At 41.7% G+C, this 19035-nt stretch overlaps 3 protein-coding genes across 5 annotated transcripts in view; all 3 read left to right on the forward strand.

The window, feature by feature from the left end:
- The first annotated feature begins 713 nt into the window (after positions 1-713).
- ndufv1 (NADH:ubiquinone oxidoreductase core subunit V1) lies at positions 714-6587 on the forward strand. Of its 3 annotated transcripts, none has more exons than XM_004073692.4 (11): positions 714-843; positions 1891-2000; positions 2077-2159; positions 2237-2407; positions 2742-2925; positions 3268-3457; positions 3605-3817; positions 5397-5563; positions 5641-5722; positions 5802-5947; positions 6347-6587. In XM_004073692.4, the coding sequence occupies exons 2-11, from the start codon at positions 1896-1898 to the stop codon at positions 6422-6424; spliced, it is 1419 nt and encodes a 472-aa protein (XP_004073740.1). In that variant the 5' UTR covers positions 714-843; positions 1891-1895; the 3' UTR covers positions 6425-6587. The 3 variants fall into 3 exon arrangements, with proteins under 3 accessions (XP_004073740.1, XP_078811286.1, XP_078811285.1); XM_078955160.1 differs by having other exon boundaries at positions 839-1035; XM_078955159.1 differs by lacking the exon at positions 714-843 and adding an exon at positions 1104-1146.
- Positions 6588-6934: 347 nt separating this feature from the next.
- LOC101157464 (uncharacterized) lies at positions 6935-9958 on the forward strand. Its single transcript, XM_020706906.3, has 5 exons — positions 6935-7067; positions 7430-7553; positions 7685-7800; positions 8466-8609; positions 8712-9958. Exons 2-5 carry the CDS (start codon positions 7484-7486, stop codon positions 9297-9299), a joined length of 918 nt encoding a protein of 305 aa, XP_020562565.1. The 5' UTR covers positions 6935-7067; positions 7430-7483; the 3' UTR covers positions 9300-9958.
- A 645-nt stretch (positions 9959-10603) lies between these two features.
- Positions 10604-19035, forward strand: part of kmt2ba (lysine (K)-specific methyltransferase 2Ba) — a 30435-nt gene continuing 22003 nt past the window's right edge. Inside the window, exons 1-5 of the mRNA XM_023959671.2 lie at positions 10604-11013; positions 13718-15116; positions 16023-16189; positions 16889-16975; positions 17167-17323. Of these exons, the coding sequence (XP_023815439.1) occupies positions 10708-11013; positions 13718-15116; positions 16023-16189; positions 16889-16975; positions 17167-17323 (2116 nt within the window). The 5' untranslated portion in view covers positions 10604-10707. The remainder of the gene's footprint in view (positions 11014-13717; positions 15117-16022; positions 16190-16888; positions 16976-17166; positions 17324-19035) is intronic.

Here is a 19035-nt window from a genome sequence, read left to right on the forward strand (position 1 = left end):
CAGTGTCTTTCTGAGGTCAATATGTTGTTCAGCTAGAGAAATATTTTTATGCAGCAAACCTCAAAACACATTTCACTTTAATATCTGCAACATACAGTTTTTATGATTGTAAAATAAATTAACATAATATGTACCATTATAATTATATTAATGATAATGTTAGATATTTTTATTGTAATATATATACATTTATTTGAAATCCTGATAAAATGATGGTAATTTAACAGTCATGGGAGTTTAGGTGAGAACAGAATTGTGTCTGTTTTTAAAAATAGTTCTTACAAATGACAACTCAAAGTCTCCATTTTATTAGTTTATGTTATTACTGTGTTTAACCATAGAGTCATGGCATAAATATAATAGATTTTATTAGGATGCTGATTCACAAAAACGTATTTAGAGAAGAAATGTTCAGTTTCTACATCTGTAAGATCTCTGTGGTCATCCAGCTGCTGAACTTTTTGTTACAAAAGATTCACCGGCAATCCTGTGGGGAGGATGTAAAAGAAAGCATGGCCTCAATTAAACTTTGAAATCACTTTATTTTTGATTTGTTGGTCAGGAATAAAAAACTCTTTTATTATTACATCTTAAACTGACACAAACGACATCAAATGTTAAAAACCTCTTTTGTAAGACGAAACGTGTTATGAAATGTCTTGACTCGCTCCGTGACTCTCCACGGTGATTGGCTGCGTCGTTCCGAGACTCTCCACAGTGATTGGCTGTCCCACTCGGTTACCTTGGCGGGGATTGGCTGCATTGCTCCGTGACTGCTTCCGGGCAGAGCCTTGTGCTTCCGGTGAAGCTGCATTTCATAAACCCGTAACATTAACACACAGGGTAAGCTGGGACGGTCGTTTTTCTCTGCATATCAGTGCTTTAAATCGTCTTTATGCTGGTTTTCTTGTTGTTGATGTTGATAAGCGAACAGTTGTCGTGCCGTCAGTCGCGTCCTATATATTGTTATTCCGACTTTAAGGTTAAACAGCGCCGCTAACTCTTCAAGCTTGAAGCTACAGACGCTAGCTTGAGGTCAGTGAGAACTGACATATTTGGGAGAATGTAAACATAATTTATCCATACTCCTATTAAGCTAAAGGTATTGACGCGGTGGAATGTCTAGAGGACTAACGGGGACTAAAGGTGTAGTCTTCTTCACCATGTTTAGATCAGGTTTTCACGTCTCTGACGTAACAGCATCACATAACAAGAATCTTACAAACCCGGATCCAACTTAAAACACAGGAAGGATAATTCTATTGCAGAGTGGTGTACCACCCTCCTCGTTTCCACGCGGGTGTTAGTTTGAACCTAATAAAAATTTGTCTTTACAATGCTCTTAATTTGGCAGTAAAGTTGAGCTCTTAATGTGAAACTCACTTCCGGAGTTGGTTTTATTTTATAATTTTTATTTTTTAGGTACTCATTTGAATACAGTAAAGGTGAATTGTTAATGAGAAGTTATATTCATTGTTGGTGCTGCTCGCGTCCAATGAAACGTAAAGGACTTTTCAAGCAATCTAAACAAACATGATGGTGTAAAGAAATGTAGAAATGCAGAGGAAGTGATTTCTAAAGGAGAGTTGATGGAATTCAAATGAAGCATTTAAATATATTGAAACAAACACAATCAAGCCAGCATGAAAATAATGTTCAGATCAAAAGCTTTTGTCCTCTTCTACTCTTGTTGGACGTATTTAGAACCTCACCTCAAACAAACTGAAGTCAGGGATGTAAATGAAGTTGGAGGTCAGATGTTTCAGTAAAGTTGCTGAAGTTTAAATGTCCTTTAAATAATTGTTTCTCTGCTTCAAAGGTTTCCCTTTAGTTCATCTACACTTCCTGTTGCTGATTCCGTTTAAACTTGCGTTTGTCTATTTATTCCAGGAGTGATGCTGTCCGTGTCTCGCTCGGTCGTCTGCGGCCTGGCACGCGCCCCCGCTGCTGTTAGCCAGGGGGGGGTGTCCGTCATCACTCGCTTCAACAGCACGGCTCAGGTGTGTTACCTGGAGGCTATAAAAGAGATCTGTGTTTGACAATCACACAAACATTTTCTCCTTTACGATGATTCAGGGGACACCTAAGAAAACCAAGTTTGGGCCGCTGGCAGATGAGGACAGGATTTTCACAAACCTTTACGGTCGTCATGACTGGAGGTAATAAAGAAAAGAACCCAGAACCATTCGGATGTCATGCAGATAGAAGTGTTGTGTGAACCGTTTGCTCCGTTCAGGCTGAAGGGGGCCCTCAGACGGGGGGACTGGTACAAAACCAAGGAGATTCTCCTGAAGGGGGTGGACTGGATCCTGAATGAGATCAAGGGTTCCGGTCTGCGTGGCAGAGGTGGAGCGGGCTTCCCCACCGGCATGAAGTGGGGTTTCATGAACAAACCCAGCGATGGCCGGTCAGTCGGGATTCAAACTCGTTTATTCCAGCCTGTTGTTTGTTTTTACTGTCAGTTTGACGTCAGAGAATGAGGTACAAACCAGAAAGACATGAACCACTGTACATTTATTGTCTTTAGTTTAAAACGCTGACGTGTTATTGATCATTTCCACGTTGATTATCTTACAGTTTAGTTTAAATTCAAAGGGATAGAAGTGCAGTAGTGAGTGCTGATGTCTGTGGTTTGTCCAAAGCTTCTCGGCTTGTCTGCTCTGTTTGTGCGTCTGTTTAAGGCTGTTTGAGATTCTTCTGCCTACAACAAACTGCATTTCAACCGCATTTCTTCTTTTCAGACCCAAGTATTTGGTGGTGAATGCAGACGAGGGAGAACCGGGGACGTGCAAGGACCGGGAGATCATGCGAAACGACCCTCATAAGCTGGTGGAAGGCTGTCTGATTGCTGGCAGGGCCATGGGGGCGCGTGCCGCCTACATTTACATCCGAGGAGAGTTTTACAACGAGTCCTCCAACCTGCAGGTCAACCAGACTTCAGCAGAAACTCAGTGCTTTAACTTTAATTTACTTTAGGAAAAAAGCGCTTTAAACAAAGAACCATTTAGTAACTTTACTCTGCTTCTAAGGCTGTAACGAGTATCTTAGACCTCGGATACTCGCGATCTGCTCCTGAAATTCCAGTACGAATGTTTGCGCCGTCCAAGATCGCTGATTTCTGACCTTTACAAATATAGTGGTGTCATAAAAATACAGTTCAGGAGCGATGTCTTTATAATTTGATGTTTTCTGCTTCTTTAGTGTCGATAATGAGTCACGTTTTCCCTTTGACCTTCTTCTAAGTCTGTGGTTTCTCTCGGATCGTAGGTCGCCATCAACGAGGCCTACGCCGCCGGGCTGATCGGCAGGGACGCCTGTGGCTCCGGGTACGACTTTGACGTGTTTGTGATGCGCGGCGCCGGCGCGTACATCTGTGGCGAGGAGACGGCTCTCATAGAGTCTCTGGAGGGAAAGCAGGGGAAGCCGCGCCTCAAGCCCCCCTTCCCTGCTGATGTGGGTGAGTACCATGAAAGGTAAAAGCGTTCGCTCATGGGTTTGAGCTCAGGCTGTTTCTTCATCGGTGATATTCACACACACACACACAGTGAAAATGATGTCATCCAGACCTAAATTCCCAGGATTCTCTCTTCCTCTGGTCCTGAAGGTGTGTTCGGTTGCCCCACAACTGTTGCTAACGTGGAGACCGTGTCCGTGGCGCCCACCATCTGTCGTCGGGGGGGCACTTGGTTTGCAGGCTTTGGTCGAGAAAGGAACTCTGGCACCAAGTTGTTCAACATTTCTGGTCACGTGAACCACCCGTGCACCGTGGAGGAGGAGATGTCCATCCCTCTGAAGGAGCTCATCGAGAGACACGCAGGTCAGTGTCAGACTGGGATTCTAGACGGGAGACCACTATGAGCCTCTTAGGTTGGGATGAGCTTTTCAGAAGGAAAGTCTATTCTTTTTTTATTTATTTATTTAATATAAGGACAGCGCATATTAACAAACATTTCTGTCAATATGCCAGAGTTAGCCAAAGGGCTGTTGTTCATCTGCAGGCCCTGGGTAGATGTTAAAATCCCCCTAAAAGATCCAAATAAAATGACATATTTACACAACATTACATACATATATTAAACAATACATTCAATAACATTAACAGTTAACCTAAAAACAAATTGGTGATAAAACAAACCAAAATCAGACAAATTTCAGAACTTATGCAGACATAAAAGACAAGACGAGGATCGGTGAGAGGAGGTTTACTCAGTGATGACAGCTCTGAGTGTCAATGAGTCATTTCTCTAACTGTGTCTTAAATAAATGATATGTGTTTTGATTATGGGTGTGAAGTTCCCCTCAGTAGCAGCTCTAACAGAAGAAGCAGTCTGACCAAAAAACGCTTTTTCTGAAGGGAATGATCCAGTCTCCTCTGACTGCAGCACCCAGTTCTGTTGTGATTCTGGTTATGGCTCATCAGTTTCAAAACCATGGATTTAAAGAGCAGCCAGAAACTCCTAGTTTTATGCCCATGGCTGTTAAACCGGAGGACAAAGGCTCAGGTGATGCTCGTGTGCAGGTTTAACGTCAAAATTAACGTTGCTTCTACAGGAATGCCCTTCCTCAGGCTTTTCCTCTCCACAGATGTCCCGCTGCATTATGGGGGATTACACAAAGTATTTGTCCATTTAATCTGTTGGGCAAAAATCCAATTATGGTCATTTTTCAAATGAATTCAAACAATGTAATTAGATGATTTCTGTTTTTCATAAACTCAGGCATCTAGGGGTAAATTATTGGAACGTCTTTGAACGTTTGAACACAAACACACAGAATAAAAAATACCAAATAAAAGCCAGTCAGTTAACTGGAATGGATCTGTAAGCGGAGAACGGTTCTTGTTGTGAGAACAGGGCTGCTGCAATAAGACACTCGTCAGTCACTCTGAAGTAATCTACCTCAAGTTACTGTAGTTCTTCCAAAAGCTTTCCTCTTTACCTTTTGTTCTCCTGTCTAGTGGTTTCTGCCTGTAATGTGGAAACCCGGTGACATTTGCTGACCCCTAGTGGCTTCAGAATTATCCAGTCTGACATTCAGTATGGGGCTTTATTAATGCTTTAAGTAGCATTTGTTTCTTTAACACTGGGACAATTATGGAAGGTTCTTCACTACGTGTATCAAATGTACGTCACTGCGACTGGGACAGGACAGGTGTCAAACCCCCGGCCTTGAGGGTCAGTGTCCAACATGTTTTCTCACTAGTGTTGTAGCTTCGTATTGGCAAAACACACCTGGAGCAGGTAATCAGCAGCTGGTAGGGCCAGGTTTCTGAAAGCGTAGCTGGATGGTTGAGGCCTGCAGTCTGACATGCATCTGCTCCACCCCAAAGGTTAATACAGCTTAACGTAAGCACATGTTTTCTTTTGTCTTGATTAAAATCGACATCTGTGTGGTAGGGGGTGTGCGTGGAGGCTGGGATAACCTCCTGGCCGTAATCCCCGGTGGATCCTCTACTCCCCTCATTCCCAAGAATGTGTGTGAGGAGGTTCTGATGGACTTTGATGGACTCATCCAGGCCCAGACGGGGCTCGGCACGGCGGCTTTGATCGTCATGGACAAATCTGTGAGTGTCTCTCCTCTGCAGCATCAAAGCCACCAGCAGACGCCTTTTACGTGGAGTAATGGCTTGTTTTTCTTCAGACTGATATCATCAGAGCCATCGCACGTCTGATTGAGTTCTACAAACACGAGAGCTGTGGCCAGTGCACGCCGTGCAGAGAGGGTAAAGGCTCTTCCAGGATCCGCCTCCTCAGCTTTCATTTCACGTCTAACAGACTTTTCTTTGGGTGTGCGATGTTCAGGCGTTGACTGGATGAATAAGATGATGTGGCGTTTTGTCCGCGGCGACGCACGGCCAGCAGAGATCGACATGATCTGGGAACTCAGCAAGCAGATTGAAGGCCACACCATCTGTGCTCTCGGTGACGGTGCGGCGTGGCCCGTGCAAGTAAGGATGGGGTGTGAAAATACCTGCATATTTAGATATGTTGCTTTGGGAACACATTACAATTGATGAGTTGGATTCAAATGGACTGAAAATAGCAGACCAGTCAGTCCAGAAGAAAAGATTGCTCTAAAAAACACCAGATTTCATTAAGGCTGATTTTAACATTAAACATTAATGGAAACTCTTTTCCAGATTTTTCTGCTGAACGTTTGTTTTTGCAGCTCACAAGAACAGGTTCTGGTTCTTTGTGTGACAGTCATACCCTTTAAAAGAAGTTTTTATTGTTCCAATTTAAAGCAAAGCTTTTCCATAGCAACTAAAATATAGTTATTTCTGTGATTAAATGTAAGATTTTCAGCAAACCGATTTGTTCCTGACTTATTTATCTTTTGTCAACAGGGATTAATCAGACACTTCAGACCCGTGATGGAAAGTCGCATCGCTGAATTCCAGCAACAGAAGCAAGCCAGAGCTTAAACGTCTACTGCGCTCCTTTTTCCCTGCATCGTTTGTCGCTGAGCCTTCGCTTGTCATTCTGAAAATATTTAAACATAGATGGACCGTCTGATCCTCTGATCTCATTGGTAAAACTGCGGTGTTCTACTAAAATGCCAATAAAGTTATAATAATTGAAAAAAAATGTGTCTGTCTTTAACTGTAAATGTCATCTTCTTTTTTTCAAAGACATTGGGATTTTTTCCTGTAATTCCTGAAAGGTTATTTTGTACTAAAGAAGTCTCTTCTAATGCTTTTCAGCTGGAACTAACATTACCTAATTTAGGATGTTTGAATCTAAAAATTACACAATACAATTTTGATGCTTTGCCTTTTAAAGTGAGATCTGCAAGAGAATTTAGTTTTTAGTCAATTTCTTTACAAAACACTTTGTTGAATATGTGTTGTAACTAATAAAACCAATGCTCTACTAATTACAAAATTAACTATTTAAACATATTAAAGGCAAATATGCATAAAATTTCGTTATACATATTGGTTAAAGTACCGTAATGTTTCTTGTCAGGGCTATGTATGTGCAGTTTGTTTTGTTGTAAAGTCTCGCGATAAAACATTTTATGTCACGTGATCTGAAAGAATTCTTTGGCGGTTAGCTCTGAAAAAGGTAAAACAATAGATGTATTTCTCTATTTTAACAGGTGAAAATTATCGTTATTGCTCGTTTCTCTAAATTGTTAATATGTTAAACATATTTCAGTGCAGGTCCTGTTCAAATATTTCTTTTAAAAGACGAGAGTTCAGTCGTTTTCTGTTGATGTTAGGTGGTACAATTTACACACAGTTAGCATATATAGCATACGGTCTGGCCCTGCTAGCATCTTGTTATTGATATCATGCCTTCCAAAATGTCAGCATTATCTGTCTTATTGCCGGACGACCTCTTTATTTACGGTTTGGTCAATTTAAAGCCGTGTTTAGTGTTGCTGTTTTAAGGTGGTAATTCGTTTGTTGCTGGTTGTGTGTCAGTGTTTGTGTTGGAGTCCATCATCGCCGGCGGGGCCAGCAGCAAACAGCAGCAGCATGGAGATGATAAAGATCGAGAAGGTGGTTGTCGGACGTAAAACTAACACGTGTGAGCCCCTGCACACATGTAAGCTATCACTGTGTGGTTATATCAAAAATAACGTGACTTTTTCAATCATCTGCATGAAAACAAACCCATCATCCTCATCATCATCATCAAAGCTGCTTTGGTTCGTCTGTTGTCTTTCTGTGATGCAGACCGAGCAGAGAGTCTGCAGTGTTTCCAGTGTTTCATCACCTTCAGCGACTCCAAATCAAAGGAAAGGCACATGAGGAAGAGTCACCGGGAACAGTACATGCAGCATCTTCAGCAGGTAACACCAATACTCCGACAGAACAACACCAGAACCAGATCCAGTACAGCTTTTATTACGTTTACGTTGAATTGAGCTTCCTACGTTGAAACGGAACGTTGGGAACTGAATGTTTGGTAGATTATTTCTGTTATAACAAGAGTTAATAGCAATGTCACAGCAGAACTTTCTTTTTCATTTTATTTTTGCCATGAAACATTATTATGATAATTAAAGAAGCTCATCAAGCACAAATAGATCTTTACATTTTGTGTCATGTTTATTATTAAGAGTTGTTGTCTATGAATTTTACCTCCCAAGTGCAAAAGAAAACTAAAAATCTCATAAGACAACCTTTTTATTTTCTTTATATTTCAAATGTTTTTCTGTTTTATTTCATTTTTTATTGTGTAAATTGTTTTATCAGAGATTGTATATTTATTTGTTGCATCTAAGGGCTCTTAAGTTTTCTGTAAGTCTTTCACAACATACTATTGTAAACACAGTTATTGCTTTTTTCTTTTCCAAATATACTTTAAACTGTTATATTTATGCCTAACATGCCTATAAGAATTATTCCTCCTATTTTTCCCTGCTGACTTTAGTGTATTGTAGGGTAGAACGATGTGCAGTTTGAGGATTTTCAGACCGATAATCATTTGAATTTGCTTATTTTTTCTTTCCAGACTAATACATTATTCATCTGCTACAAATGTGATAAGTGCTTCTTCTGCCCTAAAGAGCTCAGACAGCATCAAGTTACTCATACAGCCGATGAAAAGCCCTTCGTCTGTACTTACTGCCAAAAAACATTTTCTATCTTTTCTGAGGTGAGGTCGCATTCTTCATCCATTCTTCATCCATTCTTCATATGTACTAAATCATGTGAACATTTGAAGAACTATTTGTATTCATTGCTGAACGTTTTACAGTTTACCAAACACAGACGGTATGAGTGCGCACTGCGAGGACGCTTCTGCAAAGACTGCGGTGCTTCATTTCCCAGTCCTTCTGGACTCCGCACTCACCGAAAGGCGACGCACTTGGCTCACCTCGATAAAGGGAGCGGTGACAGCGCCCAGTGCTGCAAATGTAACCGATGTTTTCCAACAGAGGAGGAGCTTTTACAGCATCAAGAGATTTGTGCTCGTTTTGTCAACTGTGACGCCAACCCACAAGACAAAGAACAAGGCCAAAAACCCAAGTGTGGAATAAATGAAGAGTTGAGTGATGAGAAGGTCGAGCAAAGAGGTGGAGCAGCAAAATGGGAAAGAAGCAGGGAATCTTCAACTGATGGTCCCACATCGGTGGAGCTCAACATTCCCTGTCCTGCAGCAGACTGTGATTGCACTTTCGCCTCTGTTGAAGCTCTGCGAACGCATAAGAAAACCAAGCATGCTCCTCCTCTTCAGACAGGCATCTGCTCTGAATGCAACTGTCCCAACTGTGGAAAGACTTTTGCAGGACAAAGCACCCTAAAAAGTCATCAGGCTTTGCACTGTGAGGTTAAAAAAAGATGAAGGAAAGATTGTGTTGTTAGAAAAAAAGTGAATCATTCATTAAATATTTGGCTTTGTAGAGCAGCATTTCCCATCTTATCTATAACATTTGGAGCCAGATTTTTCAAGAAAGAATCACCCCTCATGCAGGTTTTGTTACCCTGGGTGCTCATTTCAATAGGTTTTGATGAAAACTCCTCCCTGTATGTCGATGGATGTGCATGTTTTGTGGTCCACGCTTTTATTTTTTATCATCCGAGACATTATTGTATTTTTTATTTTATATATAAGCTCTTTTTTCATGAATACTGTAGGAGCGTTTTTTCATTGAACCCAACTAGGTTTTGTCTCTTATAGAAAATACACATCTAACATCAAAAATGTAGAGATATTAAAGGCCACAGGTATTTATAATTCTTACTTTTTTCCTGAAAATGTCTTTTTTTTTATGGTTTTTGTGATGGACTGATGTTTGACCCTTTTAAATAATGTGCACAATTTAAACTGCAATGTTGCTATATTGTTAAGTGATGTCAGTAAGTGATGTAAAATGGTTGAAACAATTAAAAAGTTCATTTATACACCATTCATAATTAATGAATTCTGAAGACTTCTGCAAAGAAGTTCTGGTTTCTGTTGAAAATCTGCCTTAAGAGAATAAAATCAAATTTGAAATGCTGTTTATTGTTAAGAAAAGTGTCGTTTCAAAATGTAGATTAATTGAAGATTTTCGTTTTTCAGAGGTTTGTCAGGAAAAGTGCTACCTGTTAAAAGTAAAATATCTGGAGCACAATGTACAGAGTAGATGTCTTGAAGCATCAGGCTGCATGCAATGACTTCTGGAAAAACAACCGGATGGTGGTGCAGGTGAACGCATTTCTTTAACTTTGTTTGCTTTGAAGCGTGTCGCTTTGGAACAGAAAAGGTAAATGACAATGAAACGATTCATGTGGAAACACTGGTGTGATTATATGATTGGTTTTCTGGTCCCTATTGTCATTTTAAATTCACCTTTTTTATTTATTAAATTACTTTAGGTCAATTAAAGTTAATGAGTATAAAAATGTGTACTATTTAATTTAATGGTTCAAAATAACTCAGTTACACTGAGTGGGTTTGGGATTAAATGGTTTCAAACTTAAGGATCCAGATGTAAATAGTGGTTTTTCATAAAACGTTCTACATTAAAGTGTTACTTTAGCTCACCATCGTAAGCGAAGTCTCCTAAAACCAATTCATGCAAAAAGTTCAGGCATTTCCATCTGCAGCTGTGTGGTGTGGAACAATGAAAGCTGTGGAAGTGAAGTTTGTTTTCCCATGATGCACCTGTGGTTCTCTCGCGCGCCTTTGCCTCGCGGCAGTCCATCTTACCTCGCGCGTCGCTGCGGTCTTCTCTGCTAGCGCGCCCTCAGTGTTGTTGTCGCGAATAATGGCGGCCTCGGGAGGCGGATTATCATCTTCTTCCACCGCGGCGGGCTTTAGCACACAAGCTCCTCCAGCGAAAGCCCGTTTTCCGGGCCGGCCGTGCACAACCCGAAGCAAGCTGCGGTCGGAAAAACGGACAAAACGCGGAAGATTGGGCTTTGACCGCGGCGATGTGGCTGCTGCAGGGCCGAGGCCCGTGAACATCGGCCTTGCGTTAAGCGAGGACCCGTCCCTGCTGCGCTTGCTGGGGGTTGTGGAGAAGCATATGCGGCAGAGAGATGTCGGGTTCGATTCTAGCAACAGCGAGGAGGTGAGTCCGTCAGTCTTTGGTCACGACTGGACGGGGAAGTGTATTAACACGAAAAATAACACGTTTGTGGAAAATTACTGTTAGTTCGTTGCAGAGGATGTTCTAGCTCGGAATAATTATAGCTAGCTAGCTAGCGGCTGGCCTTCTGCAACCATCAACACTGGTATCCTCTGTTAGACGTTTTCTTGCAGGGTTTGTGTCGAAGATAATTTTTTTTTTAGTTTATTAACATTTATAGGAATTCGTCATGTTGCAGTAGCGCAGTCCGTAAGGTAATCCGGGGTGGAATATCTGTCCCGCGGAGTGGTTGGTTGCACAGAAAGCTGAAGTGGAAACTTTGGCGGTATGTTCAAAGCCACGGATGAATCCTGTAGTGAAAGAAAAAGGTGTCCCTCTTTCTTTGTTCGTGTTTCGGTGGGCTGAAGTTCCCACCCAGCTCCCGTAGTCTCTGTCCGCCTGTTTTGTGAGAGCCGGGGGGGATTACATTAGGATGGAGCCGCTGTCAGCTGATTGCTCGGTGTTTTTGCGTCACCTCAGCATCAAGACAAACGTTTTGTCAACGTTCAGTGAAACTGAGTTGCTGAACACCAAATGACTTTTTTAACAGTTAAATCTCCATTCTAAGGCTTATCCTTGAACAAAGAGCAGAAAGGCATGTTTATGAAACCTTACATCAGATGCTGAGCGACACTTCATGTTGATGCACTTGATTCCCTCAAAGTGGTACTTTCTTTCTTCTTTTTTATAATTTGCTGATGAATTGATGTCATATTTAGTTCTTGATCAAAGGTTTTGTATGGACGAGTCAGTCCTACGTTGGATCTAAAGATGATTTAGAGAACAAATAAGGATTTGTAGAGTGTGGTATGAGTTGAACTTCTCTGATGCAATGATCCTCTCGGTCACTGCGACTCTGTCACATGTTCAGCCTGAAGCTGCTGGATGCTGCTCAGCAGAACGCTCTCACTATGGCGGCTTCTGCACATCACGTCATCATTTCCACCAGTGTCCTGTCTGGACGATCATAGGTTCCTTCTTGGCATTTGCAGAAAGTAATTTAAATTCATGTGTAATTTGATTTACATTAAATAGCATTGTTTGGGTTGTGTGTAAACTGGTACCTTAAATTAAAAACAAGGTTTTGGTCCATTTTAGCCTCAGCAACAAACAGTTTGCAGCTAATTTAGTATTGCTCACTGTTTTTGACACATCCTCCACTATTCCATGGTTTTATATGTAGACTTAGACATTTATTACTCATAAATAGAAACAGAAGTTTGATTTGCTGTCATTGACTCACACTTTTGCAATGGAGCAAAATAAGAAGAGACCACTTCTTCCACAGTTTTTTAATGTTTGTTCAAATGATGTATATGATGTGTAAAGTACCATAAACAGCTGAATAATTGATGGCGTCGGGACAGCGATAACTTTAGTAAAACTTTAATAAAAAGAGAGAGACTACAACATCGGTTAAAATGTATTGCTAGTAGATTTTGTTGTTGTAACAAATCTGTACGATTTTACAGCGAACCGCATGTGCATGTAACAAATGCGTGTTATTTAAAATTAAAAAGATAATGAATAGCTTTTTAAACTGTACAAGGTTTATTGGCAAAGAAAATAGTTACAGCAAATATTTTACCAAACATAAATTCCTTTTGTTTTCTTTAGAATATGTTTTTGTTAGTTTATTCAAATGGAAACTTAAAGTTGAGAAAATAGACTCACTGGATTTGCATGTGCATTCTTCATGATTTGTAACTATTGCCTGCCTTTTTGTGTGTAGCTTTAGATTTGTGTGTGTTTATTTCTGACAATACAGTTTGTACATAACTGTGTGTACTTGCAACTGTTTGTTCACACGGACACTCGAATATCAAAAACGTACGAGTAGAAAATACAGTTGACACCGACTCAACTTGAATGACAGCAGCTTAAATGTAAAGAATTCCACACGGCTCCTTTGCGTTCATGTCTAGAACTAAACAGACAAAACACCTGATACACACAGATCAGTTACTAGTGCAGGAGGGGCTGTGAGACATCTCCAGATTTGTGCGTAGATGATGTGTTTATATGCTGCTAGAATGCTGGGACATCAGAGTTTTTTTATCAACCACTTTGAAGTTGGACTGTGAATAATATTTAGTAAAAACTGGACATTTCTCCCATTTTCTTAAACAGATCATTGAGGCGATATTCAAGTGTACATGTGAATACAACATTTCACATAGTTGCGCACAAAATGTATTGTATGATTACAAATCAAGAATTACGCACACAAATCCACAGATTCCATTTGCTCTCCATAAATAAAAGGTCATAGTTGCTGCAGTTATTGCAGGAAAAGCTCTGTATGATGGAATTTGGAGAACTTGTCTTAGAATTGCTTGAGATTTGTCTAAAAAAATTGTAAGGCATTTTTGTTACGAATCTTTTATAAAAGAAAAGACGTTATATCAATAAACAAAAGTTTGAAATAGAAGTGACTTGAGGGAGGGAATAAAGGAAGTCTGACGGTGGAGTTGGACTTCTTTCAGGACTGCACAGCTATTTCAGTATAGCAATTTTTCTAAATTGTGTTTTTATTATACACAGATTTACATGATATTTTGTTCTGGATTATTGCCCTTTGACTTGGTGGAAAAAAGAAACCAATAAATAATCAGATTAAATTGATGGAAATCTGTTTTTTAATCAGGAGGAAGATTTCATTGGATTTGGAGCCACCGGAGTACATCAACGGAAAGCTGGCGCCGCTGCCCCTCGGAGAGGTCAAGCCAAGCCATCGCCGTCTTCTGAACAGTCATCAGGAGCAAAGGCTGGGCTTGGAAAAGTCATTCCTAAAACCCTCAAGCCAGGGCTGATTGGGAAAATAGTACCAAAGCCTCCCAAAGAGGCGCAGGATGCTAAGGAAAGCCAAGTGAAACGGAAAGAAACGCCAAAGGCTGCAGGTAAAGACGATGACAAGCAGGTAGCTCTCACTGAAAAAGCTGAGCAGGCTGCCAGGGACGCTGCTGGTACACAGCCATGTGCAACACCTGTGGGTGGTGTCAGTGAAACGTCAGAACCGGCCCGTTCAGGGAGCAAGCAGAACCAAACCGGCGTAGAAGAAACTCCAGGAACAATCGAGGAGGAAAACCAAGAGCCAGACTCCGACCCGACTCTGAAAGCTGTGAGGCGCGTCGCTGGGTTTCGAGCTGGTCACTCCAGCCGCCCGTCCAGAGCCGTCACTCTGTCTTTTACGTCCTTCAGTAAACGGCGGAGAAGGAGGATGGCGAAAGGCATGGGCGCCTCTCCAGAGGCCGGAGCAGAGGCCGGAGCTTTCCGAGGAGAAGAAGCAGCAATGCCGCTCGACTTCACCACGGTGGAGATGTCTGGTAAACGGCAGAAAAGAGGCGCTTTGTATGGCTGCAGAAGAAAGCCTCCAGTAGAGATGCCAGGGCCCACACAGGCTCACACACGGCGCGTTTTCTCCACTCACGTATCAGAACCTCCTCCACCCACAACAGAGCCGGAAGAGAAGAAGTTACAGCTCCAAAGTAAAAAGTTCCCCCAGTCACAAGAGGATCCGGGGCTAGTTCCAGAGCAGCTACGCCAGAGCTCAGCGAGTTCCTCCACAACTGTTACTTCAGGACGCTCGTCCCGTGTCATTAAGACTCCAAAGAGGTTCCTGGATGAGGAAATGATCCCATTCCCGAAGGGCTCCTTGTCAACATGGCTGAAGAGCCAACAAAGAGAAGATGGAAAGCCAGGAGCATCCCTTCAGGAGTCCCAGTACCAACGCCACGACAGCCAGTCTTTTCTCGACAGCTCGTCCAGCGTGTCCAAGGTCTCATCCGGGAGCAGTCCGGGAGCGAGCCATGTGGAGATTTACAAAAACCTCAAGAAACTGACACTAAAACTGGCAGAGAAAAAGAGAGGCCAAGCTGACAGTCCAGACGACCTGACGGATCCAGAGGATCCCCCCAACTCTCACTTCAGGAGGAAACAGAGACCCAAGATCACCATGGAGGAGCTGAACTCCCCCGGAGTCGTTCGAAAGCTGGCAGTGGTTGTGAACACCAGTGCAGAAGCCCCCCCACAAGACCCGGCAGCCAGTAAGACCACACTTTTGTCTCCATTAATCTGCAGCTTAAACCTTTTCCTCATTGTCTGTCATGACCTGGATTATACCACGGTCCAGGTGAATACTCTATTCTGATTGGCTGCTGGGTGTGCGTTAAAAAGGGACGATCAGCATATATATATATATATATATCGCCGAATCTTGACTGCAGCGGTGGTGCGGCGCGTTGACACGTTACCGTGACAACATGCCGCACACGTAAAACATAGTTCACTTTTTGTGAATAAAGCGGTCCAAACCAAAAAAATAACAACAATAAAGGACTATAAACTGGTTGAACATTTATTCCTTTTGGGAGTGACCATGGTATAAGCAGGTTAATGGCCTTTGAAGTTTCTACAAAGTGCGTTCATTTCTGATAATGCAGACTTCGTCGACCTTTAACCCTTACTAAAATAACTGACATGGAGCCTAAACGTTTGGTCGTGACATTGAGACGCCGCTTAGCTTCAGTTTGCAACTAGATGTCACTGTTGGACCAGAGCCTTAGGAGAAAAGCCTTCAAAATACACGAAAGCTGAAATGTTTCCACCACTTCTTCTTTTCTGTACTCTTTAAATCCCCATTTGACAAACATCTTTTCTTTTTTTTGCCACAGCAGTAAGACATTTTATAAAAGATTAGCAGAGTTTTGTAATTTAGTGTCATTTCTGCACACAGCTGTTTTTTTTGCATGTTTCTGATATTTCAAACTGATTTTCTACCTTTTAACTACCCACATTTGATTTTATGAGGATAAAGTCTCTGTTTTCTCTATTTATTGTCATTATTTTAATTTTTATGGCATCTCAGTAGAAATGAGGATGTAAATTGACGCGTTTTCTGACTTTATCAGTTCTTGGTGTAAACCGTTTTCATTGTGTCCTGTCTAATGAAGTTGAAGGAAAGTGTGCGAGCGGAGACAGAAGTGAGGCGTTGGAGGCCAGCGGGCCCAGCTATCGGATCGGTCTGAGCGGAGCAAATAAACGGATGCTCCACCTGTTGAAGAAAGCCAAGGTTCAGCTCATCAAGATCGACCAGCAGAAGCAGCTCAAGTTATCGCAGGCAAGAACACATTCCTGTCTCTGAATGAATGAACTTTGTGGGAAATACCACAGAACAGGCTTTAGATGTTTGTCTGTTACACTGATGTCAACATGGGATCTTTGTGTCAAGAATATATGCAAACAGGTGTGAACTAGTGAAATGTGTGAGTTGACCAATAATAAGAACCGTTGGAACCATAGAATCATTATTGGGAATTACAAGTTTAAGAAAGCAAAATAAAAAACAATATATATAGATATAGATAGATAGATGGATATTTTTTACTTTTAAACTGAGCATTCCAGAGCTGAGGACCTCTAGTGGTGGACGGATGTAACTGTTACAAAGGGGGGTTATGTAGCTTCAGACACAGGAGGTGTATATTTGTATAAACCCCTTTTGTATTTGTGGCTGAACTCTATTTTTATTCGTATTTTGGAAAAATAAAACAGAGAAAGCAGAAAAAAGAAAACAGAGAAAAGTGGGGTGGATGAGGTGGGGGACACGGGTACGTGGTGGGGGGGTTTAACAAGAAACACTAGTACATCCCCACGTGGTTAAAAGTGCACATTACCACATAAATTGTCAAAGAAGTAAAAAAAAAAAAGTCAAGTAAAAAGGAGAAATGAATTCATCCATGCATTGAAATGATTGAAGCACTGTAAAAGAATTGCTTTATTTTGTATTAATCTTTATTTTTTCTGTCTGGATCAATAGTTGAGCTCTATTGAAACCCAAGTTCCAGTGAGTGGGAGGAGGAGGAGAAGGAGGAAGAGGAGAGTTGGAGAAGACCTTGCACCACAGGTGAAATTTATGACAGTTTGTGTTTTTTTTTTGGTTCTTTTTTTAATTGGTAAACAGTAAAGCAGAGTTGAACATAATCGTTTTGTATGATGATTATGCAGAAACGCAACAGTCTGTTGTTTCTCACTCGCTTTGCCGCCCTATGACCCGTTGTGTGCTCGTGGCTCATGATTGTGTGTGTGTTTGTGTAGGAACAGCAGCTTGGAGGCCCCAGGATCAAACATGTGTGTCGAGCTGCAGCAGTGGCTCTGGGGCAGCCGCGCGCCATGGTGCCCGACGACATTCCCCGGCTGAGCGCCCTGCCGCTTCACGAGAGGGAGGGCATCACCTTTTCCCCTGCAACAGAAGGTACGCTCAGCTTTGGTTTCAACGTCTAACCAGTTCAGAATAAAATGGCTGACTCTCTGGAGCTGCATGTTACAGTTTTGCAGTGTTCAGCTTCCTGTGCTTTAGCACGGTAATGGTTTATTCCATTTAGGGTGAAATGAGGTGCAGCTGTGGTCAATGATGGCGTCAGGACAAACTTTTCAGCTGGTTGGTCTGTTCTTCTATGGATTTCATTCAAAATGCTCAGATTCTCCCTTTTAAAAAGCACACGGCTTAACGACCGACAAACGCGGTTTTCAGGAAGATTGGTGGATGTGATGGGGCGCGGCTAAAGCCCCAGTCCCCCCCCCCCCCCCCCCCCCCCACGCGCTGCCCTGGCTGCCTCCCTGCAGCACGTGGGGTCCCGCTGAACGGGCCCCCCATTCAGAGCAGCTTATAGCTGCTCATTTGCAGGAGAATCTGCTTCCTAAAAGAATCTAAAAACAAACTTAGAAATCTTTAGTCTACACGGTTACTTTTTCTCAGAGGGGGAGTAGAGGGTTATTACGCAATATGTTGTGTTAGGTTGGTACTCTGCAAAAGGTTTGTAGACTATTGTCCTTTGAACTTTGGTTAATTTCCCGGATTCACAAAGGTCAAAGTGGTTCTGGTTCCTGTTCGCCGCTGAGTTTGTGCTTAAATTGACACTTTTGAACGAACAAAAATGAAAAACTTGCTCTGCAGCTGCTGGGCTTAAAACTCTCTCAGATTGAAATGAAGCAGCAAATATGAAGTGAAGCTGCACAACAGGGGTCACAACTGTTAGGTGGGACTGACGGGGCTTTATGTGCTCATGAGCAAACACACACACAGGTTCCAATAAACACGTTTTTGAAGGATTTTAAAAGCAGATTTTACAGTGTACACTGAATTTTACTTGGATTTTCTCAGCACAAACATCTCAAATTCTACAAAACACAGAAACTAGGTCATGAGAACCCTCTCAGAAATGTCAGGACAGGATGATGGGCATAAGTGAGGGTGGGGGGAGAAATGCTAAACTCTCGAATGCACCAAGTTTTGGACACGAAGGGTTCGTCATCATGGAAAAAATGTGAGGTGTGTCTGACTACAGCTTTGAAGGAAGTTAAGTGGAGGATAGTGGTGATGATGAAGTCATAGTTTGTATAATGCAGTGAACTATTTGCATAACTTAATGTCCAGACAGGAAGTTGTCCTTGGAGCCGTTCTTAAACGATGTTAACACGACGCAGAATCTGCTATTGAGCTCAGAGAAAAGGATGTTAGTTGTTGATGGAAGTTATACTTCTGCACTATAAATAAGCCATATTTGTTTTGCTCCTATAAATGCAGAACATCCACAGTTTTCTCTTGTACATTTAAAGTTCAATACAGGTTCCAGGTTTATTCTTGGGAATTTTTGCATCACCCGATAATCCCATCATTCCGACTTCTGGAACATTTCTTTTGATGCTTTCTATCTGTTCAGCATTTTTCCAGTTTTTAATTTTTTTAATTTAAAGGAGAAGGAAAATTGAATGGACAGACATGTAATTTCATTTAATCTCAAAGTTTTGCTCCACGACTGAAAGCTGCTGATATGAAAAAGTATGACTTTCCTGTTTGTATTCTCTTAGCATATTTTGGGAGGATTTAACCCGTGTAGGTTTATGTTTTCCCTAAAGATTCAGTCAAGCTGGAGGCATTGAAAAAAAAAAGCTCCGTTCCTGTCA

This window comes from Oryzias latipes, chromosome 11 (genome assembly GCF_053564925.1).
Source record: "Oryzias latipes strain Hd-rR chromosome 11, Olatipes_Hd-rR_3.1".
Taxonomy (NCBI): Eukaryota; Metazoa; Chordata; class Actinopteri; order Beloniformes; family Adrianichthyidae; genus Oryzias; species Oryzias latipes.